Raw genomic sequence first — 25482 nt, 5'->3', positions numbered from 1 at the left:
TGCATGTTTGCATGTTCTTAACCTGGCCTTACAGCTTTACTAAGTGGGGTTTGGTGACAGTAGGCAGACATATTGCTCCATCAAGCTCAGCCACATACATAAAATATGGTCTGGTGTCTTTGTGAGCTAGAGCTGCTCTTTATTCAGAGTCTGACCTACTTTATAATCTGTCTTCGGGAAGCTGATTCATAATTGATGAAGGAAAGACGAATCTGAGCAGTTGTCCATAGTAACCAGACTGAAACTATAATTTTTCTCCGCAAGATGGACAATGAAAAAAAAATTCTGATTGGTTGTTGTGGGCAACAGCTCACATTTTCCTTGCCTGATATATTATAAATCGGATCCAGTGTTTTATTGTTTTTTTCTGCTATTTTGTTTAAATAAAAGAAAACTGACAAAGACTATAATTCCGTTAAGTAAGGCAAAAGATATACCACAAAAAAATACACATTTCAAACAGATCTTTGGTGGGCAATACACTTCATGCCCAATATAATCCTAAACACAATTCTTCGGTGACATTGCTTGGTAAGCTGTCGGCAACCACTGAAAACCGATGCTGCTTACAAAAGTTTAGGAGGGTTGTCGGAAAACATGGAATGAAGGACATATACAGTAATTGCCCACAGCTCCTGACCTCATATGGGAACTAGGTAGTTATTACACACAGTAGCTACATAGTAAGTCAGGTAGAAAAGAGATACTTGTCCACTGAGTGTAATTTACAGTGTTATCTATTATAAATATTAATGGTCAGTTGTATTTTGTGCATTTAGAAACACATCCAGCCATTTTTAGGTTTACAGCTCACACAGTTAAAAACCCTTTCTGTATGCATAGTTTAAACCTTTTTTCATCAGGAGAAAAAAGCGCCCCCATTACTATTACAATGACCTTAAAGTAAACAACTTTGACATTCCCCTGGGTTAAAGGGAAAATCTTGCTGAAAAATCTTCAGTATCCAGCACACTTTTTGTAGCGTCAGATGTCTAGTCCCCCCGCAGTGCATTGTGGGTACTTCCACCAGCCCTTTGTCCTGTGGTAATGTAGAGACTGGCAAATTAAACCACAGAGCGCAGTAGGGGAATCTAAGAAAGAATATTCCTGGAAGTGTTGAATGCTGAATATTTTTGAGCAAGTTTCTCTCTTCAACACAGTGGAATTTGACAATGTGGCCGGTAATAATTAAATTCTTGTTTTACACAGAAGCATTTATTTCATGTTTTAAAAATAGATGTATATAATATTGGTAATCAGTGCAAATGACCTCCTAAAAAATAAATAATAAACGTGACCAAATGCTGCACAGCCAAACACTAAAGTGATTCTGCAACACTCCAAAATTATCAAGAAATATATATATCAGTGTAGCGCAGCAATATTACATCTTTATAACATACAAAACCAAAAAGTCCAAAAAAATACAAAAAGGCCCAAAAGAATAATATCAACATAAATGTCCAGATAAAAATGTTGAAAAAAAAGTGGTAAAAAAAAAAGAAACAATATGAATAAGTCCTCCGTGAATGGGTGCACAGAATCCTGCTTCAAAACACCCCCCGTGCCCAGTGAATATCCACCACTGAGTGAAAGGCCTGCCCTGCTCACCTCCATACAAAGTAAAAGAAGCTGAAGAATGATATGAGAATTGATCTTCCATGTTTGAACAGCCCTGTGACAGACCTGCTAACTTTCCTCTGCAGATTGGTGGATGCTAGGTACAGTGAATCAATCTAATTTCTTTCGTTATGCTTCACACAGATTATCCAACATGATGGATATTTTCTATAATCATACTGTAGTTTCTGATTATTAGAAGTACTTATTTGCAGGAGTCTCCTAAAATGCCCTTTACAAGCAAGGATTGAATCAGTCCCACTGCCAACAGACAACAGCATGCTGCATGTATAGGGAATATGTGATCCTTACTGGATATGCATGTTATATACAGTGATAGTACATTAATAATATTAGTTATTAATAGCACACATGGATATTATAAGTTACTATATATTGATTATGATAATGATTGGTTGCATCGTCCATTTTGTGTAAATGGAGCTAAGATGGCTGCTTTAGCTTGTGTGATAAACAACCTTGCATAACATACACAGTTGGGATAAACAAACTTACATAACTTGCATAAATTGAGGTAAACAACTCAAAGGGGGACTTCCCTGGAATTTGGGAGTCCTAGTTAGTAATTGGTATGACCCAAGATTGCCATTGTTGAGTGTTGTTTGTTACAAAACCTTATATAAGGGGACGCTGTGATATCAAAGTATGCTCTGGTGACAGATATCACAGCGTCCCCTTATATAAGGTTTTGTAACAAACGACACTCATACCAATGGCAATCTTGGGTCATACCAATTACTAACTAGGACTCCCAAATTCCAGGGAAGTCCCCCTTTGAGTTCTTTACCTCAATTTATGCAAGTTATGTAAGTTTGTTTATCCCAACTGTGTATGTTATGCAAGGTTGTTATCACACAAGCTAAAGCAGCCATCTTAGCACCATTTACACAAAATGGACAATGCAACCAATCATTATCATAATCAATACATAGTAACTTATAATATCCATGTGTGCTATTAATAACTAATATTATTAATGTACTATTGCTGTATATAACATGAATATCCAGTAAGGATCACATATTCCCTATACATGCCTCAATGTAAGTCAAAGTGAAAGCCCAAATGTGGATGACATATTTATGTATAGACAGATTACATCTGTCAGCTTAAATTTTACCTGGCGCAGTCTATGATTCCTGAGTAAGTATCTTCATTGACTCCTCGCTGCAATGACTGTAATCTTGTTTTAATCACTGGAAAAAAAAAGATTGGTGATTACTGAGGTAAATGTATGCCATATATTATTTTGTTAAACAAAAATCTTCTTTTTGATGTTGTTTTCCATTATCCCCTTTCTAAACTAATCAGAATTGGCACTGGCCTCCTACAGCTTTGGCCTTGTTACAGTATGACCCAACACCAGGCAGCCTCAGCGTCAATAAATGTATTATTAAGTGTATTATATAACAAGGTGCTTTAGATAACACAAACATTTATCTTCTTCCTCCCTGCATGATCTGCCAGAGGGCTGCAGAGCTTTCTCCCCATTGATACAGATATTCTAATGAGACAGTCTGCTGCATGCCATAGAAAATAAAGATAGTCTACTTGCTGCATTAAATACATTTCTTATTTTCTGAAATAGTTGCCTGTCTATAGACCAGTGAGTAAGTTAAAGAAAGGCCGTCCTGGATTTTATTTTAAAAGTTTTTTTTTTTCATTAGTTGTAATCCTTATATGTAATTATTGTTCCCTACCTTTTTACATTTCAGCCTGCATTTGATATATCAGGAACTGAATCTAAAGCAAGCCATAGATTACCCAATTTTCGTGGAAGGAAAGAGAATTGCGTGCTTTCCCTATCAACACAGACAGTGTTGATGTGGCAATCTCTCCCGCAGAGTTTTTGTGTTCTGCTGGTGGGGAGCCTTCCCTGCAGGCAGAACACAATGATCGTTTCCCACTGCTATAGCCGCCAGCAGTGACCGCATGCCAAAAATCCAACAGGTTGATTGTACTGAAGTTGATGGATGGATCGACTTCAGTACAACCAGCCTGCCCATAGATGGATCAAATCTTGTCTGGTCACCGCTAAATCGGCCGAGATTTGATACATCTATGGCTGGTTTAAGACTCAATCCCTATGAGCTGCAGGTAAAATGGTGATGATTCTGTCTTGTGTCATGTGACTTTATAACGTTACCAACTTTAGCTTCAACAATAATCAAAGGTACATGCAAAAACGTGTACCAAAAAAATGGGGCCTTGTGGGGATGAGAACATATAGACAAACAGCTGCCCCCTTTCAAGTGAACAAATCACTAAACTATGCAAAATTATAAAATAAAGAATAAGGCACTATACATGTTCATGTCAAAAAACTGACACAAAGAAAACATTGCATCAAACTTAAATGTGCACATTAATGAATGAAAAAATAAGCAAGCATAAAGTCCATAAGTGAATGAATCCCAACACCAAAATGGAGTACTCTGAGATAAAACTTCTAGATCTTCCACCACAAGTGCTCAGTATGAAGATGGCCACTCAGCAGAGCTGTTTGACCCCTTTTTACAGGACGGTCAAAAAACGCTTTGGGAACACCAGACTGGTTCCACTACTGGAATAAATCCACTCCAATGGCCACTCAGGAAGGAGCTAGAATGTAAAAAATGACTCCAAAGGAGACACGAATGAAAGTCTCATAGTCTAGTCATTTTTAATAAATCAGGATAAGAGGATCCGTAATTTCCGGGTCCATATTTGATACCCTACACCAGGCTTTGCACCTTCGGAGCAAGACATGAACGCACGCCACCCACAGGGATCAGCTGACTCACACACGCTGTTTACACCTAGTGCCAGGTCAGGCACTATTACATGTGAGTGTAACTGCTATCATTGCTGCTGTTTTTACTTTATTAAAAATGACTAGACTATGAGACTTTCATTCGTGTCTCCTGTGGAGTCATTTTTTACATTCTAGCTCCTTCCTGAATGGCCATTGGAGTGGAATTATTCCAGTAGTGGAACCAATCTGGTGTTCCCAAAGCGTTTTTTTGACCGTCTTATAAAAAGGGGTCAAACAGCTCTGGTGAGTGGCCATCTTCATACTGAGCACTTGTGGTGGAAGATCTAGAAGTTTTATCTCAGACTATTCTGTGTTGGTGTTGGGATTCATTCACTTATGGACTTTATGCTTGCTTATTTTTTAATTCATTATTGTGCACATTTAAGTTTGATGCAGTGTTTTCTCTGTGTCAGTTATTTTACATGAACATTTATAGCACCTTAATCAAAGTTACATAGTTAATCAGGTTGAAAAAAGACACAAGTCCATCTAGTTCAACCAATAAACTTCTCTTGAGCTGCATATAGGGCATTGAAATAGGACATAAGACAGAGAAATCATAAAGCCTATAGCATTTACTGCTGATGAGGCATTAGGGTGTACTTGTAATAAATGTACCCACATCATGGGGTATTTGAGACAAGCTGATCACACTATTGGTATGTGGCAAACAAATGCTTTAGGGAACATATTTTGATGCTTGATTCCGTTCTCATAATCTATTAATAGTTTCTGTGTGTTCAAATGTTCAAAAGTCTATGTACATAAATTTCCTGTCTTCCATTTCTCCTGTGCCCTCCTCCACCTGAATTTTAATAATATTGTAAATTGAGGAAAGATAGAATCTGATTGGCTGCTATGGGTTACAACACACCGGATTGATTTACTAAAACTGGAGAGTGCAAAATCTAGTGCAGCTCTACATGGTAGCCAATCAGCTTCTAACTTCAGCTTGTTTAATAAAGCTTTGGCAAAAAAAAAAAAAAAAAAATGTTGCAATCCAACTCCATAAAGTTGGTATAAATCCAGCCCTGTCAGCACTGCCCTAAAAACTTACCATCACATGGATTAACAGCAACAGCAGCAGTGCTCCCTGCTGCACAGCCAGCAAGAAAAGACACGAAAAAGGGAGATTTCCCATCTGGAGTCTTCTGCCCAAGTTTGTTCAAGTTGGCGAAGAGAGGGAAATATATTATTGAAAAAGGTACATCCCTGCAGGGAACAAAAATGCTGATTAAGTCAAAGAGGATAGAACAATTACTGTATTATTAAAAGTAGTAGTACTGTTGCTCCCTATATTTATTCACTTTGACAAAACCAAGATATATGATTTCAGAAACTTGCTTGGACTAGATGTTTGATCAACTCTTCTTGGCAAGTGAACTTCACTCATTTGACGCTGTAAAGGAGGAATACAGACTTCCCAACTGGAGTTTCTTTCAAAAACCTCCAAGTTAGGCACACTATTAGATCTCAATTCTCGCCCTCTCGCCCACCCTCTGTCCAAGAATACCCCCTTGAATTCTTGTTGAGAACACAGGGCCTCTAAAAACCTCTCTTCTACTTATGCCCTGCTCATGAAATGTCATAGTTCCAAGACCATAACTTTATTTATTATAAGTGGAAGGGGGATCTTCCTACTCTTTGTTAGGAGGACTGTTGTAAGAATGGGGTAGCACAATACACTAAATTGATGATCTCTGCTAGAGACCAACCTGTTCAGCTGAAGTTTCTCCATAGAATTTATTACACTCCCCAGAGACTACAACTTAATTCAACTCACTCACCTATCTGTAACAAATGTCAGCGTGAAACTGGCATCTTTTACTACATGGTGTGAGGTTGCCCCAGTGCTGTTGACTCTGGGAATCAGATGATTAAAGTGGTATTAAGCCCCAAACCAGAAATGTATTATATTGCAGTTTACTATTGAGAACGCAGTCTGCAAGGGCCGATGCAGTCACCGGCTGCTATAAAAGTAAATATATCCAAAACGGCGCACATTCAGGAAATATATACTGTACCGACAGGTAAGACTTATTATAGGCGTACCTGTAAGTATACAGTGCATCCGGAAATTATTCACAACACTTCACTTTTTGTTATGTGACAACCTTATTCCAAAATGGATTAAAGGGGTTGTAAACTTTTGTGTTTTTTCACCTTAATGCATCCTATGCATTAAGGTGAAAAAACACCTGTCAGTGACCGGCCTCTAGCCCCCCATTTTACTTAACTGAACCCTCGAATGCACTATTTTTCTGCTAGGGAGTTCTCGGCTGTTGATTGGATAGATTGATAGCAGTGCAGCCATCGGCTCCTGCTGCTGTCAATCAAATTCAAAGACGTGGCCGCTGAGTCGAGTGTCTATGGATGCCCAATGCTGGACTCGGGAGCGCATCCGCAAGGTAATCCCCCGGGAGAGTGCTTCTCCCATGGGGAGGACCTGAGAGAGCTGCAGAGGGACCCCAGAAGACCAGATTCGGGGCCACTCTGTGCAAAACAAGCTGCACAGTGGAGGTATGTATGACATGTTTGTTATTTTAGTGTAACTTTAAATTCATTATTTTCCTCAAAATTCTACAAACAATACCCCATAATGACAACGTGAAAGAAGTTTGTTTGAAATCTTTGCAAATGTATTAAAAATAAAAAACGAAAAAAAATCACATGTACTGTACATAAGTATTCACAGCCTTTGCTCAATACTTTGTTGAAGCACTGATTACAGCCTCAAGTCTTTTTTGAGTATGATGCTAGAAGCTTGGCAATGCTGTATCCTGGCCTAGGCCGACAAGGCCCAGGGCAGCACTTTGCAGGGGGGCAGCACAGAAAGAGTCCCCGCCGACTTGTGCTACACTGTTAGTGTAGCGCCATTCTTATGGAGCGGACTGGGCTGAGAGGCAAATTAGTCTAGTGCCCCCATAAAGCGGCTGCACTGCTTCCGGTATGCGAGTGGCCGGCATTCCGCAACTGTGGGGGAGGGGGGGGTGCCGCTTCTAATTTTGACTGTTTCATCATCCTGGACCACAGTGACCTTCCTCACTGTGCTATATGTTTTCTGCTGCACCATTGGCATGGTTATATCTTCTTAGTCCTCTCCATAAAATTATCAGAAATTTGTGCTTAAAGTAGAACTATAGGCAACACTTTTTTTTTTCATTTTGGATACAGTAAGGGAGGGTTATAGCCCCTGTCAGTTTATTTTTTACCATCCCTGTCCCATTGCAGAGATAGCCCTTCACTTCCTGCCCCATAGCCAAACAGGAAGTGCGAGGAAATCAATGCAAATTAAGAGAATCCATTGCGCCCCCCAGGCCCTCAGAAAATTTCAGGGCAGGTCTTAAACAGCAAGGGGTGTGGCCTTGACAGAAAGGGGTGGGTCATATTAAAATTAGGGGGTACACGAGTTTAGTCAGGCCTAGGGCAGCACAAAACCTAAATACACTACTTAATGGCACACTTATTTTTGGGCAGTTTATCCCATTTTTTTGCAGAACCTCTAAAGATCCATCAGGTTGGATGGGGAGCATTGGTGCACAGCCATTTTCAGGTCTCTCCAGAGATGTTTAATCGGGTTCAAGTCTGGGCTCTGGCTGGGCCACTCAAGGGCATTCACAGAGTTGTCCCATAGCCACTCCTTTGTTATCTTGGCTGTGTGCTTAGGCTCGTTGTCCTGTTGGAAGATGAACCTTCACCTCAGTCTGAGGTCCAGAGCGCTCTGGAGCAGGTTTTCAATAAGGATGTCTCTGTATTCATCTTTCTCTTCACCCTGACTAGTCTTCCAGTTCCTGCTGCTGAGAAACATGCCCACAGCATGATGCTGCCACCACCATGCTTCAATGTAGGAATGCTATTGGCCAGGTGATGAGCAGTGCACGGTTTCCTCCAGACATGACGCTTGCCATTTAGGCCAAAGAGTTCAATCTTTGTTTCATCATATCAGAGAATTTTGTTTCTCATGGTCTGAGAGTCCTTCAGGTGCCTTTTGGCAAACTTCAAGCGGATTGTCATGTGCCTTTTAGTGAGGAGTATCCTCCTTCTGGCCATTCTACCATACAGGCCTTATTAGTGGAGTACTGCAGAGATGGTTGTTCTTCTGGAAGGTTCTCCTCTCTCCACAGAGAAATGCTGTAGCTCTGTCAGAGTAACCATTGAGTTCTTGGTCACCTCCCTGACTAAGACCCTTCTCCCCCCATCACTCAGTTTGGCTGGGCGAATAGCTCTAGGAAGAGACCAGGTGGTTCCAAACTTCTTCCATTTATGGATGATGGAGGCTACTATGCTCATTGGGACCTTCAATTCTGCAGAAATTTTTCTGTACCCTTCCCCAGATCTGTGTCCCGATACCATCCTGTCTCGGAGGTCTACAGACAATTCCTTGGACTTCATGGCTTGTTTTGTAGTCTGACATGCACTGTTAACTGTAGGACCTTATATAGACAGGTGTGTGCTTTTCCAAACCATGTCCAATCAACTGAATTTACCACAGGTGGACTCCAATCAAGTTGAAGAAACATCTCAAGGATGATCAATGGAAAAAAAATACACCTGAGCTAAATTTTGAATGTCATGGCAAAGGCTGTAAATACTTATGTACATGTGATTTTTTCCTTTTTTATTTTTTAATAAATTTGCAAAGATTTAAAACAAACTTCTTTCATGTTGTCATTATGGGGTATTGTTTGTAGAATTTTGAGGAAAATAATGAATTGAATCCATTTTGGAATAAGGCTGTAACATAACAAAATGTGGAAAAAGTGACGCGCTGTGAATACTTTCCGGATGCACTGTATATCAAAAGGACTTTACTACTGCTTTATATAGGCTGCCTGCAAGCAGCACCAAACAAATAGCCTGTTAAAGGTCTTTGGGCTTCAGCGCCCATGTGAATGAGGTCTAACACCAGAGGGCAAGCATGTAGAGGGGAAGTGACTGCACAGAGGCTGTAGGAAATCAGCATCACTGTAATGCAACACAGGCTGAAAAAAATGGTATTTTGGTATGGACAGAGGGGTGGCTGTGGACGTGGTATACTTGGATTTTGCAAAAGCGTTTGACACAGTCCCCCACTAATAATGTGTAAGGTAAAGTCTACAGGCTTGGAAAGATCAGTTTGTAAACGGATAGAAAACTGTCTAAAAAACAAATTTAGAGAGTAGTAGTTAATGATTCATACTCTGAATGGTCTAAGGTTATCAGTGGTGTACCCCAAGGTTCAGTGTTGGGACCCTTACTTTTTAATAACCTTATAAATTATATAGGGTCTGGGATTAAAAGTACAATTTCTGTCTTTGCAGATGACACCAAGCTATGCAGTGGAATAACATCCTTATAGGATGTCTCCAATTTACAAACCGACCTCAATGCACTGTCTAATTGGGCAACTAAGTGGCAAATGAGGTTTAATGTTGATAAATGTAAAGTTATGCACTTTGGGGGGCTAAGAATATGCATGCATCGTACATGCTAAGGGACGTACAACTGGAGGGAATCCATAGTGGAGAAGGATCTGGGGATTTTGGTAGATCATAAGCTCAATAATAGCATGCAATGCCAAGCTGCAGTTTCCAAAGCAAGCAAAGTCCTTTCTTGTATTAAGAAAGGTATGGACTCCAGAGAGAGAGATATCATTTTGCCCCTGTACAAATCATTAGTAAGACCTCATCTGGAATATGCACTTCAGTTTTGGGCACCAGTTCTCAAAAAGGATATCAGGGAACTGGAGAAAGTGCAGAGAAGGGCAACCAAACTGACAAGAGGCATGGAGGAGCTCAGCTATGAGGAAAGATTAGGGGAACTGAATTTATTCTCTCTTGAGAAGAGGAGATTAAGGGGGGATATGATCAATATATAAGTGGTCCATATAGTAAACTTGGTGTTGAGTTATTCACTTAAAGGTCATCACAAAGGACAAGGGGGCACTCTTTACTTCTAGAGGAAAAAAAATGTAATCTCCAAATACAGAAAGGTTTCTTCACAGTAAGAGCTGTGAAAATGTGGAATAGACTCCCTCCAAAGGTGGTTCTGACCAGCTTAGAAGATTGCTTTAAAAAAGGCCTGGATTCTTTCCTAAATGTACATAATAAATTATAACTGGGTACTAACATTTATAGGTAAAGTTGATCCAGGGAAAATCTGATTGCCTCTCAGGGGATCAGGAAAGAAATTTTTCCCCTGCTGTAGCAAATTGGAGCATGCTTTTGCTGTGGGTTTTCGACTTCCTCTGGATCAACTGTGGTTATGGGATTGTGTATAAGGGATTGTATTTATTTATTTATTTTTTGGTTGAACTGGATGGACTTGTGTCTTTTTTCAACCTGACTAACTATGTAACTATGTAACAATTAAAAAAAAATGATATATGGCAATTGTGATTCACACTGATATAACAAAATGCTATTCACTTTGGATTTACATCCACATAGCAATACTAGGATGTGAGGGTGAGGTAAAGTAAAGTGTGATTACCAGGTAAAAATAAATGTAAAAGCCTGAAAAAAGGAAACAAATGTAGCTACCACATCTAAGGGCTGGTAAGCTGCAATGTATAAAATGTTTGGCTTTGGGTTTACAACAGTGTTTCTCAACCAGGGTGCTGTAGCACCCTGAGGTGCCCTTTGGGTTTTCACGGGGTGCCTCAAGCACGAGACTGTTTGCCCTGGGTCAGAGATGGATGGAAAGACTCTGTGTTCCAGGGGGGAGCTCTGTGTTGATTAGGAACTCTAAAGTGATAGGGAGACTCTAATGTGATGGGGGCTTTCATGGAGGTACTCTGATGTGATTAGGGGCTTTCATATATAGGAGGTACTCTGACATGATGAGGCGGCCTCTGGCTCTGTAATGCGGGGATTCTGCAGTGATGGGGGGCCTCTGATGTATAGGGAGAACTTTATTTTGAATGTGGGAATTCACATGTGGGGGACCTCTGATGTGATAGATTCCCATTGATAAGTATGATTTATGTTTTTAATATTGTAGACTGGTTGCCTTGACATTTTGCATACTTTTAAAGGGTGTCGCAACTAAAAAAAGGTTGAGAAACACTGGTTTAGATACTCTTTAACCACTTGCAGCCCGCCATATAGCAGAATGACGGCTGCAAAGTGGTTTCAATACCCTGACTGGGCATCATATGACGTCCTCAGGATATTAAGCCGCTGCGCACCCCCGGGGGCACGCATCGCGGCGATCGTTGTTGCGGTGTATCAGTCTGACACACCACAACTCCGATCTAGGTAAAGAGTTTCTGACGGAGACTCTTTACCACGTGATCAGCGGTGTCCAATCACGGCTGATCACGATGTAAATAGAAAGAGCCGCTGATCGGCGTCTGACAGATGCGAGTGGAGGAGAGCCGATCAGCTGCTCTCCTGACAGGGGGGGTCTGTGCTGATTATTTATCAGCACAGCCCCCCCTCGGATCCCACCCAGGACCACTATCATGCCGCCCAGGACCACCAGGATGGCCATCCACACTGGACCACCAGGTATGCCCCCCCTAGACCCCCAGGGAAATACTAATTTGTGCCCAGGCAGCTGCCAATTAATGCCCAGGCAGCTGCCAATCAGTGCCCACTCACAATGCCTACCACTGCCAGTGCCACCAGGGATGCCTATCAGTGCCTCATATCAGTGCCGCCTATCAGTGCCGCCTATCAGTGCCACCCATAAGAACCCATCTTTGCAGCCTTTCGGTGCCCATCAGTGTTGCCTATCATTGCTCACCAGTGCCACCCAGTGCCACCCATGAGTGTCCATCAGTGCCGCCTATCAATGCCCATCAGTGCTGCATATCAGTGCCACTTATCAGTGCCACCTACCAGTGCCCATCAGTGCCGCATATCAGTGCCCATCGTCAGTGCCCGCTCATTGGTGCCACCTCATCGGTGCCGCCTTATCAGTGCCTGTCAGTGCCGCCTTATCAGTGCCCATCAGTGAAAGAGAAAACTTACTTATTTACAAAATTTTATTACAGAAACAAAAGCAAAACTTTTATTTTTTTCAAAATTCACGGTCTTTTTTTATTTGTTTAGCAAAAAATAAAAACCGCAGAGGTGATCAAATACCACCAAAAGAAAGCTCTATTTGTGGGAACAAAATTATAAAAATTTAGTTTGGGTACAGTGATGAATGACCGCGCAATTGTCATTCAAAGTGCGACAGCACTGAAAGCTGAAAATTGGTCTGGGCAGGAAGGTGTATAAGTGCCCTGTATTGAAGTGGTTAACATATGTTTTTTCTCTCAGGTTTTTTGTCTAAAGCTTTTTCTTTTTCTGCCACCAACTCAGCACAATGATGCAAGGTTCACTAAATATCCTGAAAAATTCCTTTCAATGTCATGGAATGGCTAAATGCCGCCTCTGGACGCATCACCACTATGTGCTATGGCTGCATACAAACTGGCCCATTAACTGTGGCCAGTTTGTGTGAGACCAAGACTCCCAAGAAATGCTGACCCTGGACACACATTGGCTTCATCCAGTGTCAGTCAGTGGCGGCTGGTGCTCAAAATTTTTTGGGGGGTGCAAACAAACTGAAAAACACTGAAACCCCCCAATCAATTGCAGACTCACTGTGCCCATCAAATGCAGCCAGTGTGCCCATCAAATGCAGCCACTTGTGCCCATCAAATGCAGCCACTGTGCCTATCATATGCAACCACGTGTGCCCATCATATGCAGCCACTGTGCCCATCATATGCAGCCACTATGCCCATCATATGCAGCCACTGTGCCCATCATATGCAGCCACTTGTGCCCATCATATGCAGCCACTTTTGTCCATCATATGCAGCCACTGTGCCCATCAAACGCAGCCACTTGTGCCCACCATATGCAGCCACTTGTGCCCATCAAATGCAGAAACTTGTGCCCATCATATGCAGCCACTGTGCCCATCATATGCAGCCACTTGTGCCCATCATATGCAGCCACTGTGCCCATCTTATGCAGCCACTGTGCCCATCATATGCAGCCACGTGTGCCCATCATATGCAGCCACTTGTGCCCATCATATGCAGCCACTTGTGCCCATCATATGCAGCCACTGGTGCCCATCAAATGCAGCCTCTTGTGCTTAGTATATGCAGCCACTGTGCCCATCATATGCAGCCACTTACCCATCAAATGCAGCCACTTGTGCCCAGTATATGCAGCCACTTGTGCCCATCATATGCAGCCACTGTGCCCATGATATGCAGCCACATATGCCCATCATACGCAGCCACTTTGCCCATCAAATGCAGCCACTGTGCCCATCAAATGCAGCCACATGTGCCAATCATATGCAGCCACCTGTGCCCATCATATGCATCCACTTGCCCATCTAATGCAGCCACTTGTGCCCAGTATATGCAGCCACTTGTGCCCATCATATGCAGCCACTTGTGCCCATAAAATGCAGCCACTTGTGCCCATAAAATGCAGCCACTTGTCCCCAGTATATGCAGCCACTGTGCCCATCATATGCAGCCACCTGTGCCCATCATATGCAGCCACTTGCTCATCAAATGCAGCCACCTGTGCCCAGTATATGCAGCCACTTGTGCCCATCATATGCAGCCACAGTTGTTCATTTTTTACACATTTCATTGTTAGTAGTATTCCACCATTAATTAAACAGCCCTGGCAGTAAATGGGTTAATGGTATGCTTAGGCAAAGTATAGTAGTTTGTCAAACTTAACGCTGCATTTCCAAAAAAAAGCTAAAGGCCTTAAAATGCTTTGATGATCTTTGCCATGAAGTGACAGGTGCATTTTAACATTTTTATGACTATGGTGCAACTTTGTTGTTTGGCTTTAAAAGTCATTTTACTCATCGAGAAAAGATGCTGGCGCAGGCAGTCTAGCAGGATGACATAGCACATAATTGCAGGCCTGGTCCAGCTATTCTGTATTGGCAGGCAGCAAAGCTATTCTGTTCCATATATAGAACACTGCTATTTTATCCGTGTCCATCAGTAAGAGTGCTCTGTATCCAAGACAAACTATTGTCATTAATCTGAGCCTGGTTCATGACTTTCTGTTATCATACAAACTGTAGATACATTCCAGATAATACAAACAATAGCTGATTTACCTTTATCCAGCCAAATATAAAATATATTTCTGAATATGTGTACAATGAAGCTGAATTGGTGTTCTAATCACCTTAATAGAGTCGCTCCCAAACCTTTGTACAATCCAGCTATCCCTTTACTTCTCAGTAGTTCCCGGGAGATGGCTATGGCGGTGGGTCGTGCGAAGCTGGCCTCTGCTGCGCCGCTGCTTGCTCCCCCCTGGCTGGCCATGAGCTTCCTTTGAGCATCTGTTAAAACACAAGTAATAAAATGTTACTTTATGTAGTAGTTACAATCATCTATACCGAATTTATTTCTTTTATCATTAAATAGATGCTGAAGAGAGGCCTTATTGTTGGTTTATTAATCTGGCTGAGGGCTCATCTGAGTTTGAAGAAGGAAATATAAATGAATCTCAAGGCAAACAAAGTAGTGAGGCGTAAGCTTTATGCCAGATTATATTAATAAAAGTCTGATTATGTAATCAGCCCACATTGACCATGTAACCCCTGTTCACCTGCAATGTTTCCACTACCTAGGAGAGTACTTTGATATGTGGGCTGAAGCTTATCTGCATTTAATACCCCTGTGTACAATTTCACGTTGAAACGCAAAATTTCATTATGGTAATTAAATATGTATTCATTAATGATTTTTAAATGAAAATAGAAGTTCAGCCTAAAATGAACTAACTCTAATGCCGCGTACACACGGTCGGACTTTTCGTCTACAAAAGTCCAACGGACGCTGACGGACTAAAGGTGGCTGGTAATCCGATCGTGTGTGGGCTTCTCCGGACTTTCAACGGACTTTTTTAGCCTCAAATCCGACGGACTTTAGATTTGAAGCATGCTTCAAATCTTTACGTCGTAAGTACGACGGACCCCGAAGTCCGCTCGTCTGTATGCTAGTCCGACGGACAAAAAAACGACGCATGCTCATAAGCAAAAACTAAACGGAAGCACTCGGTCTAGTAAAACTAGTGTTCGTATTGTAGGTAGCACATTCATCACGCTGCAAAATCTGTGATCGTTCAATGCAGCGCATTTTATTTCTTCTTTACGAAGGCTCTAAAGAACGAAGGTGTTTTGCTGTTCATAATCAGAGTTCTCCCAAACTGATTTCTGGATTCTTTTTCTCTTTGATCTCATGAATGATATAGTATGCCTTTTTAAAACAATGTTTCCATACTAATAATACTTTTTCCCCTTTTTATTTTTTATTTTTTTTATTTTTTTTAGGTTTGTAAAGTTAACACAAAGAACCCATTATTATTTTTTTTTTTTTTTATAGTGTTTATTTTTTAGTTTTTAGATAAAGTTAACCCAAAGCACCGTTTTTGGTTACGTAATTTTTTGGATTTTCAAGACTTACCACTTGAACATTATTAACATTAGTAATGTATTTTTGGTGTGTTTTTTTTCAAACTCAATGAGATTGTTGTCCCTTGTTAATTTAACATTGTGTGTAAAATCAATGATTTCAAAGAAAACACATAAAGTCTTTTGCTAAACTCAAAAAATATCCATTTATTCATGGTCAAAATAAAATAAAGAGGAAGTCAACGCTGGAAAAAGTCGGTGTACCAGAAAATTGGGATCTTGAGGAGTCCATATAAGAGGGAGCACAATCTGGTCCAAGAATCCCAGAGATCAACAGCACCAGCAGATGATCTAGATGTCCCCAGACTGTGGTCCTACAACAGCCTGCGTCTTCTGTCAGACCAGACTGAACCCAGGTCATCATTTTCTTCTCTTCCCTGCAGCCTTTCCTCCACGCTGCCCTGCAGCCTTCCCTGTAGCCTTCTTTTGAGGCTGTGGCTCTGGTGTTTCAGTTGTGGCAGGAGGAGGAGGAGGAGGAGGAGGAGGAGGAGGAGGAGGAGGAGGAGGGGGGGCTGCCTCATGTAGTTGGGTGTTTTGTGTTAGCGTGCCCTGCAGCCCCTTATGGATTGTTTCCCCAAATAGGCGCTCACAAATGAGGCGCTGCTCCCAATCCATCTGAAGAAGCCTGCTGGCTAAGTAGCAGCCATAGGATTCTTCCGCTTCGGGGGGGCTTTTTAAAAAACGGGTGGCCTCTTGCATGAGACGCAGGGATGCGTCCTGTGTGACCATCCCCTTCCTGGCCCTTTTTTTGGGAAGGTGGAGGGGAGGCACTTGGGATTCGGTCAGGCTTCTACTGGGCCCAGCCACCTCGCTTGGCCCAGCCACCTCACTGGGAGCAGCCACCTCACTGGGAGCAGCCACCTCACTGGGAGCAGCCACCTCCTGCCTGACACTGGGCCCAGCCTCCTCCAGGATGATGGTGAATCCGGCCTCCTCCAGGCTGTCCATGGGCCTGGTCTCCTCCTGCCTGCCACTTTCCCCACATTCCTCCTGGATGGACTCATCCTGTGTATAAAAAAAGGACAATAGTTTGAGTATATTTTTTTGGCTTCATCAATGACACACAGTTTGCTTCTCATGAATAGCAAATTCAATGTGAATACTTCTCTTTAATAAAAGAGTCTAATCAGACACCATAATTATTTCAAGCAGGTGCCAAACATATTTAGCCACTACTGTCAATTGATATGTATACCCAATTTTGAGTGCCAAATTATTTTAGACAATTATAACATCCAGTTAACATCATTAATATTAGTACAGTAAATATTTGTTAAAATAATTTACCTGACTCCAGATGGTCATATCTGGTTCATCCAGGATGGAAGACCCAGCTTGCTCCTCATCAGCCTCTGCTGGGGTGGAGGGAAGGGTGGAGGGAAGGGTGGAGGGAAGGGTTGAAAGTGATGGCCTGGCTTCATTCTGGTCATCCAGAAAACGGAGTTGATTGTAGTACCACAGCCTGGGTACATAAACATCATCTGCTGATGCTCCTGATCTCCTTGATTCCTGGATCTTCTTATGCTCCCTCTTATACATGTTCCTCAAGACCCCAATTTTCTTGAGCAATGTCTCCATTGTTGCTTCCGGGATGGTCGCCTGGACAAAGGCCAGAAGTCTCTCCAGCGTTGACTTCCTCACATGCTTAGCATAATACTGAGGGTGTTTCACCTCCCACAAATTCCTCATCTCTCGATATTTGGAAATAAAAGATGTAAGGAACTCTGGATCCTTAAATAGGGGATTCATTATATCTGGAAAAGATGAAGTCACAAGACAAAAAACACTTTTATTATAGGTTTCGGCTAACCCCTCATCATCTTCTCCCTATGTAGGCCTCATCAATCTATCAAGCCATATAGGCCGCTTGCTACAAAGTCATGACCATAAAAACCAAAAAAAAAAAAAAAAAAGAATATATCTAAAATTACCTTCGTTTTGTAACGTCCAGGTCCACTATCACCTACCACAGAACGTACGTACGACACGTGCGCAAGGCCCCTCTTTATACACTACGCATGTGTGAAACTCCGCCTGCGTCGCCCGCCCCTGACGTTCGAAATTAACTCATGTTCTCCGCCCCCTAATTCGACGCACAGAACGTACGTACGACACGTGCGCAAGGCTCTTTATACACTACTCATGTGTGAAACTCCGCCTGCGTCGCCCGCCCCTGACGTTCGAAATTAACTCATGTTCTCCGCCCCCTAATTCGACGCACAGAACGTACGTACGACACGTGCGCAAGGCCCCTCTTTATACACTACGCATGTGTGAAACTCCGCCTGCGTCGCCCGCCCCTGACGTTCGATTTTAACTCATGTTCTCCGCCCATTTTTTGTTACGGCGCGTAGTGGAGTTAAAGAATGGCGGAGACACCTGAAATGTTGACGACCTCAGGTAGTGGAGACAGCCCGGAGGCTGGAACGTCAACAAAATCTGTGAGGCCTAGATTTAAGGCCTCTAATATGAGTTTTAAAGAGATGGTGGAGATGGTGGCCATTCTTCACAAAGACGACTATGATGGGAAGTATGGGCCGTACGCACGGCCAAATTTGCGCAAGGCCAAAATAATGGCGAAGGTGGTGGAAACTTTGCAGGCATCTTTTGGGGTCCAGCGCTCCAAAGACCAACTGCGAAAAAGATGGTCTGACCTGAAACTCAGGGAGCCGGATCAATACCGACGTATCCGGAAAGTTCTTAAAAAAAGTAAGTACTTGTCGTGTTTTTATCTTGTGTTTATTACCTTGTATATTGCTCCATGTGCTTTTCCTTCCTATCCGATTTTTGTTTTCATCGTTTTAAACGATCTTTTAAGAAACCTCGTTAGTTACATATCTATAGATATATACATATACACATATATATACATATGTGTATATATATATATATATATATATATATATATATATATATATATATATATATATACACATATATATATATATATATATATATATATATATATATATATACACACATATATACACATATATATATATATATATATACACACACACATATATATATATATATATATATATATATATACACATACATATATATATATATATATATATATATATACACATACATATATATATATATATATATATATATATACACATACATATATATATATATATATATATATACACATACATATATATATATATATATATAACTATATATATATATATATATACACACACATATATATATATATACACATACATATATACATATATATATACACATACATATATATATATAACTATATATAAATATATATATATAACTATATATATAAATATATATATATATATCTAACTATATATATATATAAACGAGAGAGAGAGAGAGAGAGAGAGAGAGAGAGAGAGAGAGAGAGAGAGAGAGAGAGAGAGAGAGAGAGAGAGAGAGAGAGAGAGAGAGAGAGAGAGAGAGAGAGAGAGAGAGAGAGAATATATATATATAGAGAGAGAGAAATATAGAGATAGGTAGATAGATAGATATAGAAATTTAAAACATTCTTTTGGAAGATTTGAAGTTATCTTAATTTTTTGGCTTTACATTTAGTTAGATAGTTTGAGATTTTGTTCCAGATATAGAGAGAGATCAAAAGATTATTAACTATATTTTGAGATATTGATATCTATCTATCCGATATGTCTTTCTAATTTTAAATATTGAGGTAAAATAGGAACTCTACACAAACCACTTCATTACAAATGTTGGAAAATTACTATGTACTAAAATATCTGTGTGCTAATTAGATTAAAATAATTTTTTGTTTCACATAGGGGAAAAATCACTCAGCCAACCCAAAGCAAAACATGATTGGGAAATAAGCCCAAGTCCCATTGAGGATGTGGAGGAAGGAGAGGTGGGCGACATGGGCACCCCACCAGGTCAGTGTCTGACACACCAGCTTACGGTAATCTATGCATGGCTGCCTTTTATTTTATGTAATTTTTCTACTCTATTTTAGGTGATCTGGTTGTGCTGGAGTCAAGCAACAGCGCCACCCCCGAGGATGTTAATGAACTTTGCGACATGGGCACCCCACCAGGTCAGTGTCTGAGACACCAGCTTTATGGTAAGGTAAACTTATGTGTGCATATTTCTAAACATATTTTTTTTTTCATTCCACTTTAGGTCCAACTGACTATTTTACCCCAGACAGTGCCCAACGGCTAATTGCTCAAATCATGGCCTGGAATGGGGAGATCGATCAAATGCGGAATCGGCTGGATCGTATGCAGCAGGAAATGAAGGACATGATTGATGTTTTGGGTCGAATCTAAATGCCCTTTTTTAAACCCCAAAACATCAATCATGTCCTTCATTTCCTGTTTTGCTGACCCCATTCTGGGCCTTCTCTTTTTTGTTTTGGCCAGAACATAAATGGCTGTTTAAGCTAATGTAAAAAAGGAGGGCTGTTTCTTGTAAATACCTCACAAATCCACAAAAAAATAAAAATTGGTTTTCAAAAAAACACAAAAAATAAAAAAAAATAAAAAACTTGATTTTAAAAAACCCAAAAAAATAAAAAACTTGATTTAAAAAAACCAAAAAAAAAAAAAAACTTGATTTAAAAAAACCAAAAAAAAGAAAAAACTTGATTTTTAAAAAAAAAAAAAAAGAAAAAACTTGATTTTAAAAAAACAAAAAAAAAAAAAAAAACTTGATTTTAAAAAAACAAAAAAAAAATAAAAAAATTGATTTTAAAAAACCAAAAAAAATAAAAAAATAGATTTTAAAAAACCAAAAAAAAAAAAAAACTTGATTTTAAAAAAACAAAAAAAAATAAAAAACATGATTAAAAAAAAAAAAAAAATTAAAAAACACTTGATTTTAAAAAACCAAAAAAACAAAAATATACAAACTTTATTCAAAAAAAATAAAAACAAAAATAACTTGCTAAAAAAATAAAAACATAAACACAAAAATTGCTTTAAAAACAAAAAAAAAAAAAAAAACACAAAACAAAACTTGATTTTCCCAAAACCAAAAAAAAAGCCTGTTTGTGAAAATCAAAAAGCCAAAAATATTTTTTTGTGGATTTAGGTATAAATATTTAGATATAATTATATTTTGCTACATTATTAAGATATCATTCTATTTTTGTCAATGAACATTTTATACTAAATGCAGAACTGAATGCATAACAACCATTAATAAAAACATCTCCTTATAGGAATTAAATAAATGTGTGGTTTGTTATTTCAAGGCTCAGTATCATTTTAGTTATAATTGTAAAAAAGTTGTTTACAGTGGCAATGGAGCTTATTTAGACATTTAAAATTACAATACAGTTGGCACTACAACTGCTCGACCATAACCTAGGAGACAGCCCAAAAGAAAGGCAAGCAATAAATATAATGCAAGATTTCATCAATAATTTTTTTATTGGCAAAAATTATATATCCTGGCCCATTGCAATGGCCCCCCTACCCATAAAATAATTAACATATTGCTGTCTAACTTGACGGGCACTTTGGGGGGCCAAGCCAGTACGGACAGTATCCAGGCCTGTAAGGTTGGCTTCTATTTGTCCGGCCTCAGGCCCAACTGTGCCTATATAATTTGGAGCATGCTTATTTAAAAAGTTGTGCAGAATGCAGCACGATAAAATGATAAAATTAAGTTTGTATTCCGCCAAATTAATGGCTGTTTGAAACAGGCGGAACCGGCTGGCCAGAATTCCAAACGCATTCTCAACCACTCTTCTAGCTCTGGCCAGCCGGTAATTAAAAACCCTCCTCTCCGGGGTGAGTGTTCTTTGGGGGAATGGCCTCATGAGGTGCTTGCTGAGAGCGAAGGCTTCATCGGCAATGAAGACAAAGGGGAGTCCTTCCACGTTATCCTCATCAGGTGGCAATCCCAGGCCACCACTCTGGAGACGCTGGCAGAACTCCGTCTGGGCAAATACTCCTCCATCCGACATCCGGCCATTCTTCCCCACGTCCACATATAAAAAATCATAGTGTGCCGACACCACCGCCATTAAAACAATACTGTGGAACCCCTTATAATTAAAATAATATGACCCCGAATGGGGTGGTGGCACAATGTGGACATGTTTCCCATCTATAGCCCCTCCACAATTGGGAAAGTCCCAACGGCTGGCAAAATGGGATGCCACAGTCTGCCATTCCTGTGGCGTTGAAGGAAACTGGGAAATCAAAAAAGAAAACCAAAATCAATTAATTTGTAAGCTAACATTGCAAGAAAATTAGACAATTAAAAACATTATTCCCCAGCATCAGTATAACATTCAATAATTTAATTGTTCTGGAATAACTAATATGGAAAGGCACACTTATCAGATTGCTCACCCCCTCTGATGGAACATTGATTACATTTTAGGGGGTTGTGAAATCCCTAAAAAAAATTACTTTTAGGACACGCAGGAATTTAGGGACTAAAAAGGCTACAAGACTGCAGTTGTCGCACTCTGCAGGTGCAGTTGCTAACCAGCTTACAGTAAATGAGGTAATGTAAAAAGGCATTCATGTTGCAAGGAGTACACAATCACATGCAAGGGCAATTAATGAAAACACTTTGAGGCTTGCATATGATTTGATGATGGAAATCAGCAGAGCTTCTGCTCATTTACTAAAGCACTGGAACAAATGCACTTGTAGAGTGCACATGCATTTTGCAAAGTGCCACATATATTTGCTTTAGACAAATCAACACCACAGAACATTCCAGCAAATTTTAACGAGGGTGGGGGTGGGGGGGTTGTGAAATCTAGATAATTGCTCATTAGCAGCAAACTATTTGGAGTGAGTTTAGGTGGGGGTGGGGGGGTTGTGAAATCTAGATAATTGCTCATTAGCAGCAAACTATTTGGAGTGAGTTTAGGTGGGGGGGGGGGGGGTTGTGAAATCTAGATAATTGCTCATTAGCAGCAAACTATTTGGAGTGAGTTTAGGTGGGGGGGGGGGGGGGGTTGTGAAATCTAGATAATTGCTCATTAGCAGCAAACTATTTGGAGTGAGTTTAGGTGGGGGGGGGGGGGGGGTTGTGAAATCTAGATAATTGCTCATTAGCAGCAAACTATTTGGAGTGAGTTTAGGTGGGGGGGGGGGGGGTTGTGAAATCTAGATAATTGCTCATTAGCAGCAAACTAAATACACTCAAACAAAATACATTCCAAATGAGTAGACTAGGTGGATATGTTCCCATCACTTCATGCTGGGAAGGTTATTGAAGGAAAATATACATGCATGACAAAAAATAACAGGAAAAAAATCCAGCATGTGTGAGGATAAAAAGGGGACATTCACACTATATTGCAATGATGGTAAGTAGTGTTTGAAGCAAGAAATACATTATATTATCAAAGATTACATAAAAGAACATGTGATGCTAATAAAAGAAAAATATCTTACCTTAATATAGTCCTTCTGCAGGACCTGTATGATGGCAGAACAGGTCTCTGGGATAATGATCCCCAGAGCCTGGGGGGAGATGCCTGTCGAGAACTTAAGGTCCTGCAGGCTTCTCCCTGTGGCCAAATACCGCAAGGTAGCGACCAGCCTCTGCTCCGGAGTGATGGCTTGCCTCATGCAGGTATCCTGCCTGCTGATATAGGGGGTCAGCAAAGCCAACAAACGGTCAAAAACGGGGTCCGTCATCCGGAGAAAGTTCCTGAAATCCTCAGGATTATTCTCACGGATCTCACGGAGCAAAGGCATGTGACAGAACTGGTCACGCTGAAGCAACCAATTCTTGGTCCATGAACTCCTCCTCGCCCTGTTCATGGACTGGTCTTGGGCTGAAGAATAAACTACAGCACCAAGCACATACAATGCACGAGCTCGACGACGAGTACGTACAGGTAACATGGCTTCAAAACGGTCGGCTGGTCAGAACGCACTAAACAGAACGCACTGAAGAACAGCAAGGCCTGTGAAGAACGACCTGAAAATCAGGAACGAGCGGCCAATAAAACAAAGATTTCTCAATGCCAACTGACCAAACGCACTGAAAAGCAGATACAAACCTCACAAGCACAGACTGAACAACAGTTAAAACGAACTGAAAAATACGAGTCTCACAAGCGCGAATCGTCTCTCACCAAACTTCTACTAACACGAGATAAACACGAGATTAGCAGAAGGAGCCCAAAGGGTGTCGTACGGGCTATTGAACTTCCGTTTTATAGTCTCGTCGGACTTGGTGTACGTCACCGCGTACTAGGCTGTCGTACTTTTGTGTGGTCGTGTGTGCGCAAGTCCGTTCGTAACAAAGTCTGCCGCAAGTCCGCCGAAGGTACGTCGGAAGTCTGTCGGACAGGCTGTCGGACTTTTGTAGACGAAAAGTCCGACCGTGTGTACGCGGCATAAATCTACCGGCAGCCACATTTTAAGACTAATCTATTTAACCCAGTAAAGCTAAAATCCCTATAAATACCTTTTCTGCAACCGATCCAGTCTGGTCCCACGTTGAGCTGTCAGCGGCAGCTTCTCTGTGTAGGCGTGTGCAAGAGAATCAGCTGGAAACGCCCATATTAAAATTATGGGTGATGTCACTTCCCAGGCATTTCCCAGCCATTGTCGGCTGTCTGTCCTGCACACAGCATCCGCAGCAGCTTCAGAAAAGGTATGTATAACGATTTTTGCTTTACAGGGTTAGATAAATTAGTATTAGAATGTGGCTGCCAGTAGTTTTAGTGTTAATTTTAGGCTGAACTTCTACTATAAGTTATTAAATGATTGCATAAGTAAGCATTCTAGGACAAGTTTAGATACAACACAAGCTTATGTGTACAACAGATGGCTTAAGAACAAATGAAAAGGCTGTCACTGTGAAGTTAATATTGATATACATGCATGGACTGAACTCCAGGCAAACAGATTACCACAAAATTAAAGTACACGTGTTTACTGTTTTATACGCCAACAAATTTGTATTTTTATCCATCCAGTTTTGTGATTCATATGACTCTTCCAGAGAGTACAGCCAGAAGGGTAAGTTCTTTATTAGAGTTAAAATGGATGTAAACCCAAAAAAACGTTTTTTTTTTAATTAAGACTCATATCTGTTACAGCAGAGGATGTCATTTCATCTGTGCCCAGTCTTGCCATGAAGAGTTAATCCAGCTCTGAGCAATCCTCTTATCTTTCTTTAGTAAGATAAAAAGGCACAGACAAAGGAATAGGTGTCCTTTTCTTCCCCCTTGCTGTGAGTGACAGGTGATTTCTTTATCTCATGCAGGAGTATGAGAGACATTCTGTGTACTTCACACCCCCCCCCCCCCCTCCTTTCTTCTCCAGCTCTTTCAGGATTGGCTGCTCCACACCTCAGCATGATTGGGCATGCTGAAGTCATGTGGTGACTTTCCTGGGTTTTGACTGGATGTTAGTGATCATGGGGCATAATCCACGAGGCCAGCAGAAATTCAGTGTAAGAAATATCGATGCCTGGCCAATGGGAGTGTAGATGTGGGCGGGGAGTCTACTGACATCACAACTCCACCCACCGAGCCCTGGACAACAGACCTGCCCACAGAATCCGGAGTATTGCAGGCCTTCAAACAGCTAAAGGAGAGGTAATTTGACAGGTAAGGATACATACAGGAGGCATATATA

At 40.8% G+C, this 25482-nt stretch overlaps 1 protein-coding gene across 2 annotated transcripts in view; it reads right to left on the bottom strand.

Annotated features, from left to right (window-relative positions):
* Positions 1-25482, bottom strand: part of SLC25A22 (solute carrier family 25 member 22) — a 186192-nt gene that overhangs the window by 18762 nt on the left and 141948 nt on the right. For both annotated transcript variants that reach the window (XM_073604846.1, XM_073604845.1), the window contains 3 exons: positions 14587-14743; positions 5493-5647; positions 2762-2837 (listed from right to left, as the gene is read on the bottom strand). In XM_073604846.1, coding sequence (XP_073460947.1) covers positions 2762-2837; positions 5493-5647; positions 14587-14743 — 388 coding nt within the window. The remainder of the gene's footprint in view (positions 1-2761; positions 2838-5492; positions 5648-14586; positions 14744-25482) is intronic.

This window comes from Aquarana catesbeiana, linkage group LG11 (genome assembly GCF_042186555.1).
Source record: "Aquarana catesbeiana isolate 2022-GZ linkage group LG11, ASM4218655v1, whole genome shotgun sequence".
In the NCBI taxonomy this organism is placed as follows: Eukaryota; Metazoa; Chordata; class Amphibia; order Anura; family Ranidae; genus Aquarana; species Aquarana catesbeiana.
Note: the sequence above shows the minus strand (reverse complement) of the source record. Positions and strands in the feature narration are given on the sequence as shown.